Source organism: Anguilla anguilla, chromosome 15 (assembly GCF_013347855.1).
Source record: "Anguilla anguilla isolate fAngAng1 chromosome 15, fAngAng1.pri, whole genome shotgun sequence".
Taxonomy (NCBI): domain Eukaryota; kingdom Metazoa; phylum Chordata; class Actinopteri; order Anguilliformes; family Anguillidae; genus Anguilla; species Anguilla anguilla.
The window spans coordinates 1762432-1778694 of NC_049215.1; the positions used below are offsets into that span (position 1 = coordinate 1762432).

General features: G+C 42.7%; 1 protein-coding gene across 1 annotated transcript in view; it reads right to left on the bottom strand.

The window, feature by feature from the left end:
• Positions 1 to 65: 65 nt before the first annotated feature.
• The window catches only part of LOC118213916 (NACHT, LRR and PYD domains-containing protein 3-like), a 45754-nt gene continuing 29556 nt past the window's right edge, over positions 66 to 16263 (bottom strand). Inside the window, exons 7-10 of the mRNA XM_035393149.1 lie at positions 11418 to 11591; positions 1746 to 1907; positions 916 to 962; positions 66 to 688 (exon numbers count right to left, since the gene is read on the bottom strand). Of these exons, the coding sequence (XP_035249040.1) occupies positions 66 to 688; positions 916 to 962; positions 1746 to 1907; positions 11418 to 11591 (1006 nt within the window). The remainder of the gene's footprint in view (positions 689 to 915; positions 963 to 1745; positions 1908 to 11417; positions 11592 to 16263) is intronic.

Consider the following 16263-nt stretch of genomic DNA (forward strand, 5'->3'; position numbering starts at 1 on the left):
GTGCGTGTGTGTGCATGTGCATGTTTGTGTGTGCGCGCATGTGTGTGTGTGTCTCTCTACTCCAGTTAGCAGAGGGACACTGAGGAGTTCCTCACGTAAAATCCAGCACAGAGGGGTGTGTGTTCAGTGAAGTGTGTGTGGAATCTGTGCAGGAGGGTCAGTGTGTTAGAGTCAGAGACGCTGTAGAAGGACAGAGTGCCGGCTGGACGGTCCACACACACTCCTACCCTGTACACACACACTCCTCTACCATCATCAGCATCATCATCACACACTCCATCTCTGCGGTAGGGGGAGGTGAGGGCAGTTAAGTCTGTTGGGTTGTTATTGTGCCAGACAGCATAACTGAGCTTATCAGAGTCACTGTGTTTAACGCATAACAGACTCCAGGCGTTTTTATTCCATCCAAACACAGAGTCAGAACCCTCTCCTTTCCTGCTGATTCCTTTATATGTCACTGCTATATCTACTCCATCCTCCGGCTCAGACACACTGAACTCAGCCTCCCAGTAACAGCGCTCACACACACTCTCTCTGCACACAACCTGGGGCTCATGCTCAAATCTCTCTGGATGATCAGGATATGGCTGCTCCTCTCTCCCCGGTGTGTGTGTCACCCTCCTGTTCCCCTCAGAGAGAAACAGCTTTCTGTGTGCTGTGTTTGGATCCAGTGTGAGCTGACAGCCATCTGCACACCAGAGACATTAATGAGATTAATTATCATTATTAATATTCACCTCATTATGTGTGTGAGAGAAAGAGCTGTGATAGTACCTGTGTGTGTGTTTGTGTACATGTGTGTTTCTGTTTATGTGTTTATGTGTGTAAGAGAGAAGTCTCTCGCACACACACACAGACACACGCACAGCATGAGTGTGTATCTATGGAAAGTGTTCTGTGTCGATACACACTCACATTTCCTGGGTCCTGGTTTGGTCCTGTTCTCTCCTCCATGGTCCACACTGTAAGAACAGCAGAACAGAATTTTGAATTTTAACCATCCTTTATTTCCACTCTCAACACACCAATGACATCACATGAATAAAAACAAAGACACAATAAAACACAAAACCAAGATCATATGAAAAAACACAAATCTGTCACGAAGGAACCTTATTTCATTCCCATCACCCTATTCCATGTGCAAAAAAAGCTCCCCTCCCTCCACTGAACATAAAACACCCTTTTAACACACACACACACACACACTCTGAAACACTCAAGCTCTCCATTGCTTTGTAGTATTGAAACTCCACCATCATTGTGTCCCTGATCAAACCCCTAACTACAACAACCACATCTTGCCTGTCCCCTCCACCAATCATATTTTCCCCACTTGTAGAAACTGCAATTTTCACCCCAAAATGAAATGAATGAGCTGGCCCTTATCTGTCTTTGTTTGTATGGGACACCAGGGATAAAAATCTTACTTGCAAATGTTCCCCAGTAACCAAATTAAACTTCCCAAAAAGGAAAAGAGAGGTTGAAGTCTGGCTCACCCCGAAAAACAGTGATAAACAGTTTCTCTCTCCATACAGAATGGACAATGGCGGGATCCTGCCGGGTTCATCACAGAAATAAAACTATTTACAGCAGTGATCCCGCGCAGCACCCTCCACTGTAGATCCCCAACCCTCTTGGGTAACGCTGGATTGTACAGTGCCCTCCATGCCCCCCCAACCCGTTTTGTGAGTGTGTGTGTGTGTGTGTGTGTGTGAGGTGCAGTGTGGAAACTCTGTACTTACAGCAGTGTGAGTGTGTCCAGTTTAGCAGCAGACAGCGCTCTCACTCCTGAGTCTCCTGGGTGATTGTATCTCAGGTCCAGCTCTCTCAGGTGTGAGGGGTTTGAACACAGAGCTGAAGCCAGAGAATCACAGCCTCTCTGTGTGACTCTACAGCCTGACAGCCTGCAGAGAGAGGGACACACACATCTTACACACATTAATATAAACTAACAGGGCTGTGTGTGTCAAACACATAGCAGCGTGTTACTTACCTTACACACATTAATATAAACTAACAGGGCTGTGTGTGTCAAACACATAGCAGTGTGTTACACACCTTACACATATTAATATAAACTAACAGGGCTGTGTGTGTCAAACACATAGCAGTGTGTTTCACACCTTACACACATTAATATAAACTAACAGGACTGTGTGTGTCAAACCCATAGCAGTGTTTCACACCTTACACACATTAATATAAACTAACAGGACTGTGTCAAACATATAGCAGTGTGTTACACACCTTACACACATTAATTGTCTTCAACCTTCCCAAGTTCTCCCACGTCACTCCCCTGCTGAGGTTACTCCACTGGCTACCAGTCGCTGCCAGGTTCAGGTTCAAAGTCCTGACCCTCACCTACACTGCAGCCAACAGGATGGCTCTTGTCTACTTGCAGCACATGATTAAATCCTATACGCCCGCTTGACCACTGCCTTGCACCCCCTGCCATCCGGGTAAATGGTTCTATCTACCACAGAGCTTCTCCACCCTAGCTCTCCAGTGGTGGAACGAACTCCCTGTTCCTCTACGAACCTCTCCCTCACTACCCATCATCTGCCGTAATGAGAAGATGCATCTCTTCAGACTATACCTGGACTAACTAACTATCACCACTCTGTAGATCATTTCTATCCCTTAAATCCCCCTATTTCTACACATGTACCTCCTGTGCCACTCATGTTACATGTACCTCCATCCAGCACTTATTGTGCCTTGTATCATTGTCTAGATGTTGTTGCTTGTAATGCCTTGTAATGTTTGACTTAGCATATGTTAGGTCAGAGTAATGTTCAATGTGTGAACTGGAATTAATGTGTTCATGGCTATGAATAACTGTACCAAGTATTGTATCTTATCGGACCTGTGTTTTGTAGTTGTTCCAGTTACCTTTTGTATGCACTTATTGTACGTAGCTTTGGATAAAAGCGTCTGCCAAATAAATGTAATGTAACATAATATAAACTAACAGGGCTGTGTGTGTCAAACTAAAATAACATAAATGTGGAATGAGTCATTATCAAACACATTTGAGTTTAAACCCCACTACAGTTCAGTAAACAGGACTAATTCATTTTCTTCATTCATTTGTGTAGAGTCAAATTCTACCAAGAGGAAGAACAGGAACATGCTGTTTCAGTTCTGTGGAGTGTCTGTTTTCACAATAGAAACAATTACATCAGTTTTGTATTTAGTCATATTGTAGCCCTTATTTATTGAAGGGGCGTGTGTTTGTACTCACCCCAGTCTCTGCAGTTTACAGTGTGGGTCCTCCAGTCCAGCAGAGAGCGCTCTCACTCCTGAATCCTGCAGCTCGTTGTCTCTGAGCTCCAGATCTCTCAGCTCTGAGTGAGGAGAACGCAGGACTGAGGGCAGAACATCACAGCAGTCCTCTGTGAGATTACACCAACCCAGCCTGTGGAGAGACCACACACATGCACAAATTCACATCTGTGACACTGTGCACCATGGCAGTTGATATATACGTACCTAGGCATTCCTGAGATGTACACCCAAAAACAGGGAGGGGTCTGTGTAAATTAAGTTCATAAAGTATTCTGACTAATCCACAAAAGTCTAAGGTAATCACTGGGCTCTAATAACCCTTTCCATGTGATGAACTTATTTGATTTGCAAACATATTATTTTAATCTGCAAACACAAAAAAACAGCATTTTTGTGGTGCACTTTACCTCACCTGACATGTTCTTCAGTTCATAAACATCTATACATTTCAAAAACGCTCAATATTCATCACTATGAATAGATAAATATAACCGTTAATGTACAAGTAGAACCCATTAGCTAAACACATTACTGTTATCATGATAATATTTTCTTCCTAATCATGTAACCATCAAGTTATCAAACAATTTAAGTTTAACTAATTATACAGTCTGTCAGTGTTTTTTTACATTAATTTTAAAATATTATTTAAAGTGAAATGAAACCGCATTCAATATAAAATTGCTTTCTTCCTTTACCTCTCGCCAAAGTAACGGTAACCACGACGACGCTATTTAAAATGTGGCCGTTAGGAGGATCCGTTGGTTACCATGGCGATGACAGCTCGCTCTGAGCTGTTTACTGTTACCTCAGCTAGTTCATTCTTTGAAAATACAAAACTAGTTACATAACACAATTATTTTATAATAACTATTCACTTTGCAAATATCATTTGTTTACCAACCTAGCTAGCGGAGCCAGTGAGGAACTAAGCAGCTAACTGCCACAAACAACTTAAATATATACACCGGTGTATAAAATAACATGAAGGTTTTATCTAACCAGTCATGTTATCATTGGTCAGACCTGTGATATTGTAGCTGCTAACAGCTGAAGCTCTGCTGGAGCCGTGTACGAGCTGTGCCACACTTCAGTTTATCTGGCACGGCATCAACTAGATTTACACTGCATCGCCATCTAGTGGCTGTATGAGAACACCACAACTGATTATTGCCACTGACTGTAAATGCTGGTAGACACTAGATTTTTAAAAGCGTGGTGTCTTTTGAAAATTCCACACATTTCACATGTTTTCTGCGTGTCCTTGCCCTATAATCCATCCATTCATTTTATCCTCGCAGCTTTTGCGAACAGGTTAATTATTGCGTTACATTTGTGACGGGTGCTGGAGAAAAGGTCCGCAAGTCGCAAATCTTGAAATCGCGCTAGGAGGCAAAAAAGGTTTTTTAAATTTTTTTTTACTGTTTTCCTTTTTTTCATATTACGAAAGTTAAAGTGTTGAAGAAGTCACTCAATAGAATAAACAACATTTTCACTAAATACTTATAATTTGTCAGCAAAGTCGGCTTGTTTTAGTGATTCTTACAGCCGGGTTTTGGAGGCGTGATGGGGGTGCAGTTTAATTAGCATGTTTGATTTCGTTGGCTATTGTCACTTTGTTTCGGTCAAGCCACCGCCCATAAATAAAGCCGTGTGGTAGTAGCCTATGTTTGTTTACTGTGCGGTTGCTAAAATGGCGGACGCTCAATCAGTAGGTGAGCATATAAGCTTTCTAACGATGTATAACATGTCTAATTTTGCTTTTGGAATAGCGTTTTATAGGTTAGCGTAACCGAACATTTTCTTACCATGGCATTCGCTATATGGTAGCATTAAAAGACGTTGCACCTAACGAAACGTTGTCAACGATTTTTCGTAATTCCTTGGAAAATACCATTATTATTGAGGACTTCTGGGCATAGCTAAGCCATATGTTTGCTGATAGACCTATCTGACATCGTTTTCTGGAGCAAAACAAGCGGATATAACTGTCATTGATTTACTGTCTCTGTCTCCATCTACTGAACATAGATAAGATTTCATCATTGCTATGTAAGTATTACTGCTCAAAATATTTCGGTTATTACGTTATTTTAGAAATTGAGTGTCTTTAAATAGGTTAGTGGTATTATGTAATGTGGATATTTCGCACTGTAATGTAAGCGTTCGTAGTGTAATGGTTTTTGTGACGCATACAACAGTGATGAGGAGAGTGTTGAAACATTGCCAAAACGTGGTGGACGGCTGAAAAATGTTTTTATATCGTCCCATTCCCATACAAGAAAACATAGGAATGTACAGAGTATAGAAATAGGCTACATACAAGAGTTAATTATTACACATTTAGGTACTGTGCAGCATTGTGTGACTATATGTTTGCATTATGTTTAAATTATATCTATGTTTCATCTTAAACCTTCATAAGGGGCTCATATGCTTTACAATGGACAAAAAGCATTATATTCCTTTTGGAGGGATTTTGGATTTGTTTCTGGACCCTTAGCTATTTTAGACCAGTGTTAAAAATTTAGACATTGTGGGTAGATTTGGAGATGCTGGGTACACTGCTTAGTTTTTGCTTCATAGATCTTTAGTAGTTCTACATATCCACCCTTAGATTTTATGAACTTGTGGTCAAGAAGTTTTTGATCCAGGACATGTATACTTTAACCCGCAATCTCCCAGTATTTCATTGCGAACTAAAAAAGGAGCAAATTCATTTTAGATTTTTTGCCTTGACCATTGCATTTGTGGCACTTTATTTCTTACAAAATTATGAATATAAAGTAATCTAAGCTCGTATTATAAATGGTACAAATGTATTGCTTCATTTAAGACATTTTTCTAGTCTCTGTGGTATTCACATCTGGAGTTATAAAGCTTTACATAGGGTAACCCCTAAATGGGCAAGGATTTACAGGTACTCTAGTGGGGGAGTGGTTGGGGTGGAGTTAACTAGCTATTGTTCCCACCCATTATCTCCCTGTGAGAAGTGTGAAAAGTTCAAGATCTTTCAAGGGGATTTTCTCTGCTACTTGATTTTAGGAGTACCAACATTCAAATAAGCATATCTTCTTCAACTATTTTCAGATTTCAATGTATGACACATCATTTGAAAGCTTATAATATGCACTTTCGTAATCTGTAAAAAACTGAAAAATGACCTTGCCCTACTTGCGGACCAAAACACCAGCACCTGTCGCATTTATTATTGTAACAATGATAATAACAATGACAATAAAAGCCTGATGTATTAAGTCATTTTTTTCTTTTAAAACCCCTTATCAACATGTTTGGTAGACCTTGTGGAGTAATATAAACTGCACAAAAATGTAATAAGTGGGGGCATTTGAAAGTTATTAGAATACTTATCTAAGAAAAACTCCTTTAAATTATGTTATCCTTTAGATGATAGGAGCTAGAGCCAGAACATTGATCTCTGAATCAGGCTACTCCACACAGCCTGCTTACAGTGGTATAATATCCAGCCTATGACTTGGGACTGGAACCACAGAAGAGTGACTAAACTAAACGATGTAACACTGCATCTAAAAAGCAGCTCACATGTTGTTCAGATGGACACTCTCCCACCAAGATGTACACACATACCCTGCCATCGAGTTAATGCCCAGTTTTACCAGCAGAATAAAATACCATTTTATTCACAGTCCTTTCAGAAACACCACAATCCTGCAGCACACACGGGTGAAGTTTAATTTTGATGGAAGAGTATATGTTTCTGAGAAGAGAATTTAAGTTTGGTATGGATGTTTGAGGTTTGTACTGATTGATGTGTAGTTTTGGGATTGTGTTAATAGTTTTGAGAAAAGGGGGAATTGTTTCATAAAATGTGTCTTAGCAATAGAAAAAAACTGTATTATATTAGGTATACTTGAAGCATGTATCTAATATGGGAAATGGGCCAATGACAGTGTTCAGCGATGAAGAGTGAAATTGAGGATTTTAAGGTTGATGATGCTCTGAGGAAGATGTCTGTGCTACACTCTCCAACTGCAGTATTTTGGACCTGAAAATGAAACATCCTGCTGGACTGAACTCTGACAGTTCTACAGATGTAATTCTGACCCAAATGTCCCCTTTTCTTATACTGTACGTTCTCTCTAATTGGGGCAAAGGGCTCATCTACCTTTTCTATGATCTTTTCTCTGGGCTTAACCCTCCCATCCCATACTAGACGTGCAGCTGCCATCGTTCAGAGTGGACAGCGAGTTTTCAGTGCTGTAGGATGTTTGGCCACCACCAAAAGTAAAGATGTAAAAGGCAACATGCATTTTTCAGAGTGGACAGTGACTTTGCTTATTTCCTTTTGGTTTTCTGTGACAAACTTCCCACAGCACTGCAAACTAACACACAGCTAAAGGCAGATTCACTGTAACAGGGTAATGCACATGCTCATATGTATTGTGGTTCGGGCCTCTGGAGCCCCACCCCTCCCTGCCATCAGCCACCACTCTGCTCCATTTCATCTGTGTCTCACCAGCCAGCCTGCAGCACCATGGACAGTGCCGGACGGAAATGGCTGAGTTTCAGCACCTCCACTCCGCACTCAGACCTGGACAGCGCCGGAGGGACAGGGCTGAGTTTCAGCACCTCCACTCCGCACTCAGACCGATACAGTCAGGCCACCGGCAGCATACCAGTGCTTTTTCCACACCACTTTCCCCTTTGCCTGAGTAGCTGCTGGCCCTATATAGGTCTCATGGTCTCACTCCAGGGGTGTGCTGGCTTTCCCCTCACTGGACACGCAGCTCATTTCCCCTTGGGATTTATCACTGGAGCTGGAGGCTCTGTCTCTAAGCCCATTTGAGCCTATACACGAGATAGATTTAAAATTGCTGTCTCTCCAGATAGCGTTGCTGCTTGCACTAGCCTCAGCTAAGTGAGTCAGTGACCTCCATGTGCTCTCAGTGCATCTCTCATGCACAATATTCTCCCCTAAGATACACAGCTTTTATGCCTGAAAGCTTCCCTCCTTTCACATGTGAGATGTTGGAGCTTGTCGCTTTTCACCCACCACCTTTCTCCTCTAACGAGAAGCATAGGCTGCGTATGCTGTGTTCTCCATTCTCTGACAAAGACTAAGGCTTTTAGAAAGAGCAACCAGGGCCTGGGCCCGTGCCTGCAAAGGAAAAGTATCCCTAAGCAGCTGCTGTCCCATTGGCTTGTGGAAGCGATTGTTATGGCATATGATTCAAAGAGGATAACACCCCATTGGGCCCAAGGGCTCTTGCTACAAGGGGTATGGCTGCATTGTGGGCCCTATTCCATGGGGTCTCCTTACAGGAAATTTATTCAGCCGCAGCCTGGGTTTCTCTAGATACTATTGCTAGGTTCTACCGCCTAAACGTCACCAGGAGGCCGGTAGCCCACTCAGTTCTGGGGGTGAGATCTGTGTGAGATTCTGTCACCTGCTATGGGTTTTAGTACTTCACATTGTTCATGGCCCTGGCTATAGCTTTGGGCAGTGGGATGTCTTTAGTACTTCCCTACACAGGATGTGCCAGACACCACCCTCCCCTCAGGGGAGAAGGCATCCCTTGCTGGCCTAACAGTATCTCAGATGTGAGCATAAGGCATTCTGGGATATCTCCCCATAGGCAGATCTCAAACATGAGATGATGAAAGAGAACTTTAGGTTACTGTTGTAACCCCGGTGGAGAGATCCACCACGACTGCCCTGCTTGCCGCGCATGAGAAGTGAATATGAAGAGTAGTAGCACTGCAGTGTCCCATATGTTCTTCCAGGTAGGCAGTAGCCTCCTGTAACACTGGATGCGCAACTGTCTGTCAGAGCCAGACTTGCTGCAATTGGATGACTGGATGTCAAGTTAAGCACGGCTGCTAGCTGTATCTGGAACTCCGGCACACACACCAACAAACTTTGAGCCACTGTGCTGCAAAACGTTTAATAAACAAGTTCTGTGCGTCAGTCATTATGTTTCTTCAAATCGATTCATATCATTGTGGATGGCCACAAGATATTCCGATTCTGTTTGGAACATAGGACTTTGATTTCACTAACTAGTCATTTCATTTACTACACATTATTGAAAAGGGATCGCTATATTCTGTAGTCGCCCACCGAGGCAGTGCACAGCAGGCAGTGGGCTGAGAGCTGACCATTCCTGGCTATCGCTCAGGGAAACTCTCCCATTGAGAAGGAGGAGACGTCAGGTGCGGGAGCTAGTGAGACAAAAGCCTGGTGTGGCAGCTGGATTTCTTTCAAACCCCCCCCAACCTATACATCAAAATGAAGCTTAGAACCTGCAGTTTCAGCTGTATGTGTTAATTTCCTCCATTTAAAAAAGTCAAAATATTTTACGAAACATTTTACCTTGTATTTCAGTCAATATTCATCCGTTTAAGATGTAACATGCTGTAGGTATCAGCCATAGATCTTGGCTATCAAATGAACACAAAATCCAGTCCAGATTTTTATGGTAGGCTAACAGTTGCCACCAAGGGAAAATATGAGGACATCAGATGGTTTGCAGTCTATCCAAACTTAGTTCAGTAGGGGAAAAAAATAAAACAGGTATCATGTATTGTTCATGTATTACTGTTATGTAATTACTGTTGTAAAGTGGCCATTCACGTTTCCCTAGCGAACTGTTAACACATCAAGAAACGCGAACGCAGCATCATTGGAATTTAAGATTATTCCTTTCAACTGAAGGACATTTTTCTATATATCTTTACTATAAATAGTTTCTATTTCCAATGCAAAACAGAATCTTTCCATTTATATATTTTTTTAAGTTTCTGATTGTTCAACGTCCCCCCAGTTAAAGGGGGGGGGGATTTAACTTGACTTCCGGTATAAGCCATGCCCACTTCCTGTATTCTATCCAAATACAGATACAGATACAGATTATTTTGTTGGTTGAACAGATACAGATGCAGATAATGACGTCTCTGCATGCCCCTACTCGCTAACCAATGGAGTAAATCTTAATTAGATTAATGCCAGGAATAGTTGTTGGTTTTAGATTCCTGGATAAGCAGAATATTTACCTCCCAGTATTGAAGATCTTAATGTCAGAGAACACTTTGATTAATGCCTGGCAGCAGTAGCTTGTCTCTCTCTCCAGGGTACAGGGTCAAGCTGCCCATCATTTCATATGAGCACACCCCAATCAATAATCTTATGAGCAAAATTGTATTCACACAACATGGGGCAAAGCAGAGTCACCAGCATGCCCACTGTGCTCCAAGCGAGGAACCCTGGAGCACATACTCAGCTGCTGCACAAAGGCACTTGGAGAGGGACGGTACCGATGGAGGCATGATCAGGTCCTGAAGACCATCGCTGAAGCCATCAGCGCAGGAGTTGAGTGGGCAAAGCGGTCCCGACCCTCCAAACAGACCATCGCCTTTGTCAGAGCTGGGGAGCAGCCAAAACCCACCAGAAGAACATCTGCAGGCATCCTGACCTCTGCACGGGACTGGCAACTGTTGGTGGACCTTGAACGGCAGCTGAAGTTCCCTAACCATATCGCAGCAACCACCCTGCGACCAGACATTGTTCTTGTGTCTGAGTCCACCAAGCAAGCTGTGCTGTTGGAGCTGACAGTCCCATGGGAAGATCGCTTGGAAGAGGCCTTTGAAGGAAGCTCTCCAAGTACGCGGGACTGGTCAGAAAATGTCAGCAGGCTGGGTGGAGAGCGAGGTGTCTCCCAGTGGAGGTTGGATGCAGGGGATTCGCAGCCCGTTCTTTAGCCAGAGCCTTCAGAAATTTGGGCATCGAGGGAGAGAGGAAGAGGAGAGCCATCTGCAGTACCACCGATGCGGCAGAGAGGGCTTCAAGATGGCTGTGGCTCAAAAGAGGAGAGCCATGGGGTCATAAGTAGCTAGCCATCTGGACACAAGCTGGGGTCTGATCAGCCCCGGCTGGGTCACCTGGAGGAGGGTGTATGATGTTGAAAGACCCGAAACACTTGATGATTCCAGGAACATCACTGAAGATGTGTCCAGATGCATCAGCAGATGTATGTACACAGAGTCAGGAAATTAGTCTTCCCTGTGACAAAATTCAAACCCTTACATTTCCATAATCAGTAATTCTATTTAGTTCATGTCACACAATGCACAGCACTACTCACCCCAATCTCTGTAGTTTACAGGTTGGACTCATCAGTCCAGCACAGAGCAGCTTCACTCCTGAATCTCCCAGGTTATTGTAGCTGAGGTCCAGATCTGTCAGGGGTGAGTTTGATGACTGGAGAGCTGAGGCCACAATATCACAAGACTTCAGTGTGAGGTCACAGCTGTTCAGTCTGCAAAGAGGAGTTCATACATTCAAGTAATGAAGAATTATTGGCACTCCTCATTATAATGAGCATAAATGATTGTATAAAAGAAACATTTAAACATAATGATTTTAATTTTCTGCTCAAACATTCGTAGAAACTGCTTACTTTCACTTTAATAAAACATAATTCTTATAAAAAACTTACGAAAATAGTATTTTTCTCAAAAACATAGGGGTCAAAATTATTGGCACCCCGAAAGAATATTTAAAATAAAACCAATCAAAGTGGCATCTAATGAAATCCGATTTAAAAAAAATTGATCTCAGTCCCCCGGAACTCTTTGCTGCCTTTCACCATTTCCTGTTTCACTGGGGTACAAATATGAAGTTGCACAAATGTAAAATCCCTTTGTCATTTATCACTATGGGCTAAGGGATCAGCTGAGCCCCTGTGCTGAGGCCGTCTCAGGACCCCCTGGTGCTGCACACTGCTAAGGGATCAGTGGGCAGGGAGTGGGGGAGCCCCGATACTCCCAGGGAGAGCAGGGCAGCAGTGCAGTACTGTATGACAGAAGAACATCTGCACATTGTGTTCATACATTAAAATACAGGAATAAGCAGTGAGCAGGCTGTACGGACCCAGCGGCAGTGTTAAAATGTTCAGCACTCTGAATACTGAACACAAGTGGTATTGCATGCTAAAACCCCTCACTTAACCTACATATAAAATATATTTTATGTGATTTAATTTAACAAGTATTAATGAAAATCTTTGAGATTGCCACTTTAATGTGTTTTAAAAAAATACAAAAATTAGCCTATCGATTATATTGTCATCAACTAATTGCAAAATATTCAGTCGTCAACCTTATGCCACTTATTTGTGAGCTAACCCCTAAATGCTAATTGAGTGAATTGCACAGAAACATGCCCATATTGGCTATTCATTTTTAAATTGGCTAAATGTTTCGGGAAGTCCTGTGAATCGCATAATAACATAGGCCTGTGCTAGGTTCATGTAGGAATTCACATCCAAAGCACAGTAGGTGAAATTACTTTCACTAGGAACTAGAGTCTGAAGTTGGAATCAGTCACTGCATGACTCACTCGTTCATTAGGAACTGGAGTCAGTGAACAAGAGTCTGAAGTTGGAATCAGTCGCTGCATGACTCTCGTTCTCGTTTGTGGAAGTCCATCCATCTATCTATACCCGCTTATCCTGGTCAGGGTCACAAGGCGAGAGGCAGGAATACACCCTGGTCAGGTCGCCAATCTATCACAAGGCACACACAACATTCACTCACCATTCACACACACTCAGAGTACCCGGAGGAAACCCACATGAACACGGGAGAACATGCAAACTTCACACAGAAAGGCCCAGGCCGGGATTCACACCCAGGACCTTCTTGCTGTGAGGTGACGGTGCTACCAGCAGAATAAAATGTCAATTTATTCACAATCCGTTCAGAAACACCACAATCCTGCAACACACGTGTGTGATGAAGGAGTAAAACTCACCTTCATCAAAAGGTCAGTGTGTGAAAGAGAGTGGGGTAAATGTAGGGATGTCATTAGAGTTCATAGCAGGTAAATGGAGATGGATGAAGACTGCAATGTGACAGGCCTGAAACATTTTACTATGCAGGTCAATGTTTTACCATATCAATCAGACAGTCTGTATCCAGTTCTCACCGGTGACCTATTACTACAGGGACAGGGATTGTTTGACATCAGTACCCTCTTTTATTGATATATTATCCCTCGTAGTTAGTTTATGTTTTAAAAAGATTACTTTCAGAAAGATCCTGAAAATGAATGGGAGTGAAATGGGAGCTGGACAAGCAGGAGGAACGGCGATGCCGTTAACGGTTAACAGGGACAGCTTATGTTACTAGTATTCACACTATCCAAATACAATGGAGTAAGCTCCACAAAATTACTTGTGAAATATCCCTTTAATTACATCCAGAGGATCATCAGACCCTACACACCAGCCAGACCTCTCCGTTCTGCCACCTCTGGACGCTTGGCACCTCCCCCTCTTCGCGTCTGCACTTCCCGCTCCCGTCTGCTGTCTGTCCTGGCCCCTCGCTGGTGGAATGACCTCCCCGTGACGGTCAGAACAGCAGAGAATCTCACCACTTTCAAACGCAGACTGAAGACTCATCTCTTCAGGCTGCACCTCTCCCCACCCCTCCCTAGCCTATAGTTCAGCTCACTGTACCTAGCTAGGATAATTTGATTATGTTAGTGTATCTGGCAGGATTGTTTTTGTATGATTAGGTGTGATTCCAGTGCTAGTTTGTACTTGGTAGGATTCTTGCTTGCTGAACAAGCTTACTCTACAGGGTTGGAGTCCTGATCGATGTGGTCACTTCTGGCACTACGATCCTTACTTCACTCTAGTGTTTCTTTTGCGCCTCTACATCATGAAACCTATGCACTTGTTGTACGTCGCTCTGGATAAGAGCGTCTGCTAAATGCCTATAATGTAATAATGTAATTATCTTGGTACCCAATTCATTTCATTTGAGGATTGCGGGTATGCATCACAAGTTCTGTGTGTGTTCTTTTTCTTTATCTGCCATGTGATTTTGCTCCTTGCCCTCTCTCCACTGTATTTAACTGTTTTCATTACAAATGGCTAACTTAACTGTTCATCCCAGTAAAGTGTATTGGTGCTGTTGACCAATATATAAAATATGTCAATTTCTTCAAAAACAATGACTCTTTCAGGCAAGACTCGCCCAGAAAGGGACATAATAAGGAATCCTGTATCATGCTATTGTAGAGGCTGTGTTAGAATTTTTTTTTTGAGATACAGCTCTCCCGGATCAAGGACGAAACCCGGTCCATACGAGCTGAAATCTCTCAATATTCACTCGGCATGAAACAGCTACAGGCTGAATTTGCCGGTTTGAAAGCCAAAGTTAAACTAGCTGAAACCGCTGCCTCGCTGCACCAGGCCAAACAGGATCAGCTCGAGGCTAAAATGGCGGAGCTAGAGGATAGGAGCAGGTGATGCAACCTTCGCATTGTTAACCTACCAGAGAATTTTGAAGGATCAGACCCGGTTGGTTTTCTTACCAATTCCCTCAAAGAGTGGTTCCCCTCTCTGGCTGACAGGACTATAGAAGTAATGAGGGCTAACCGTTTCTATGGCGGCTGATCAAAAACAGCAGACAGGCCTGGAACATTGATTATTAATCTGCTGGGGTACACGGATCGACAGCATATTTCGCAAGCCGCCGTATTTCGCAAATCACCAGTGAAGTTTAATGAGATAGTCATTAGTTTTTATCCAGACTTCAGTGATTACACAGCACAGCAGCACAGAGCCTTCTCTTCTCTGCTGGCAGTAACCTGTGATCGCAGTCTCCAGACATTCCTAATATACCCAGCCTCGCTCAAGCTCACTCACAATGGTGCACAGCACCTTTTCAAGTCTCCGGCTGAGTTCATCAAATGTCTTTCCTGCTAGAGCTGCTCCAGTCAACTGCAAGAGCTGGTATAGTGAAGTGTAAAGGTATGGGAGCAACAACAGCTCAGCCGCGAAGCAGTAGGCCACACAAGCTCACAAAATGCGGTGCTGAAGCTTGTAGCGTGTAAAAATCATCTTTCCATGGTTGCAACACTCGCTACAGAGTTCCAAACTACCTCTGGAAACAACGTCTCTTATTATGGATTCTCTGAGATAAGCCACAGAATTAACTCAAGATCAGGCACTGGGGTTTGAGGCTAATTTAACAGTTCCCCGAGAAGAATTCACTCTGGCGTCCATTATATCCTACAATTTCTCTACCTTCCTATTTTCACTCTATCTACAGGCACTATGCTGGAGATTCTAGGTCAGCCTATACCAGAATAAATCAGAGACCAGAGTGGTACTACTGGCCTTGTAACATGGTGCATTTACTGCCTGACTGTCTCTCAACACAGAAACACAAACATTTAATTCATAACCACACATCTCTCTCAAACCAAACTCTGCATTATTTTAATCATAACGTAGGAAAGAAGTGGAATCCTATCAAACGGCTTAAAACTAAAATATAAAAAGGGGTATAGAGAAGTCTCTCTTTTATTCTTTTCTACTTATTAATTAATTAATTATGCATAGACCAGGAAGAGAAGGGGGACCCCCTCTTTCAAACACATGGCTGGGATTTAAACAACATTTGTTCTTACTATTAAAACCTACAATTAAAAGCAAGGATTGTATTTTATTCATATACAGTTTGGCATGTTCAGCCACAACTAGAACAAATTCCCCAAACTGAGGTTATGAAGAAAAGGTGTGAAGTGCATTTACTAGTCCAAGTCCAAGTTAAGGACAAATGTTGATTGAATACAGGCTTTAAAGTGTTGACTTCTTAAGCAGACAGGAGCCTTTGGTCTTGTGTCTCAGCTTTGTCCTTCTTCTCAGCTGTGCGTCTTTGGCTTTGATCAGTTTTAATGTGGGAGACACAAGCTGTGGTTTTGTTTTGTCTTTCATTCATTTCTTTCATGATTATCTTTTACTTCATTTCCAGGACTGTCTAATTTTGTTTTCGGTCATGTAGTTGAGCCTGTGTTATTAAATTAGATGTTTAATTGGGCCCTATTTTCTCAGTCAAAGCACAACTGGAAAAAACACTAGCAGCAATGTAAGGCGCTGGTGAATTTGGGTATTTTTTTTACTCCAGGCACTAGCA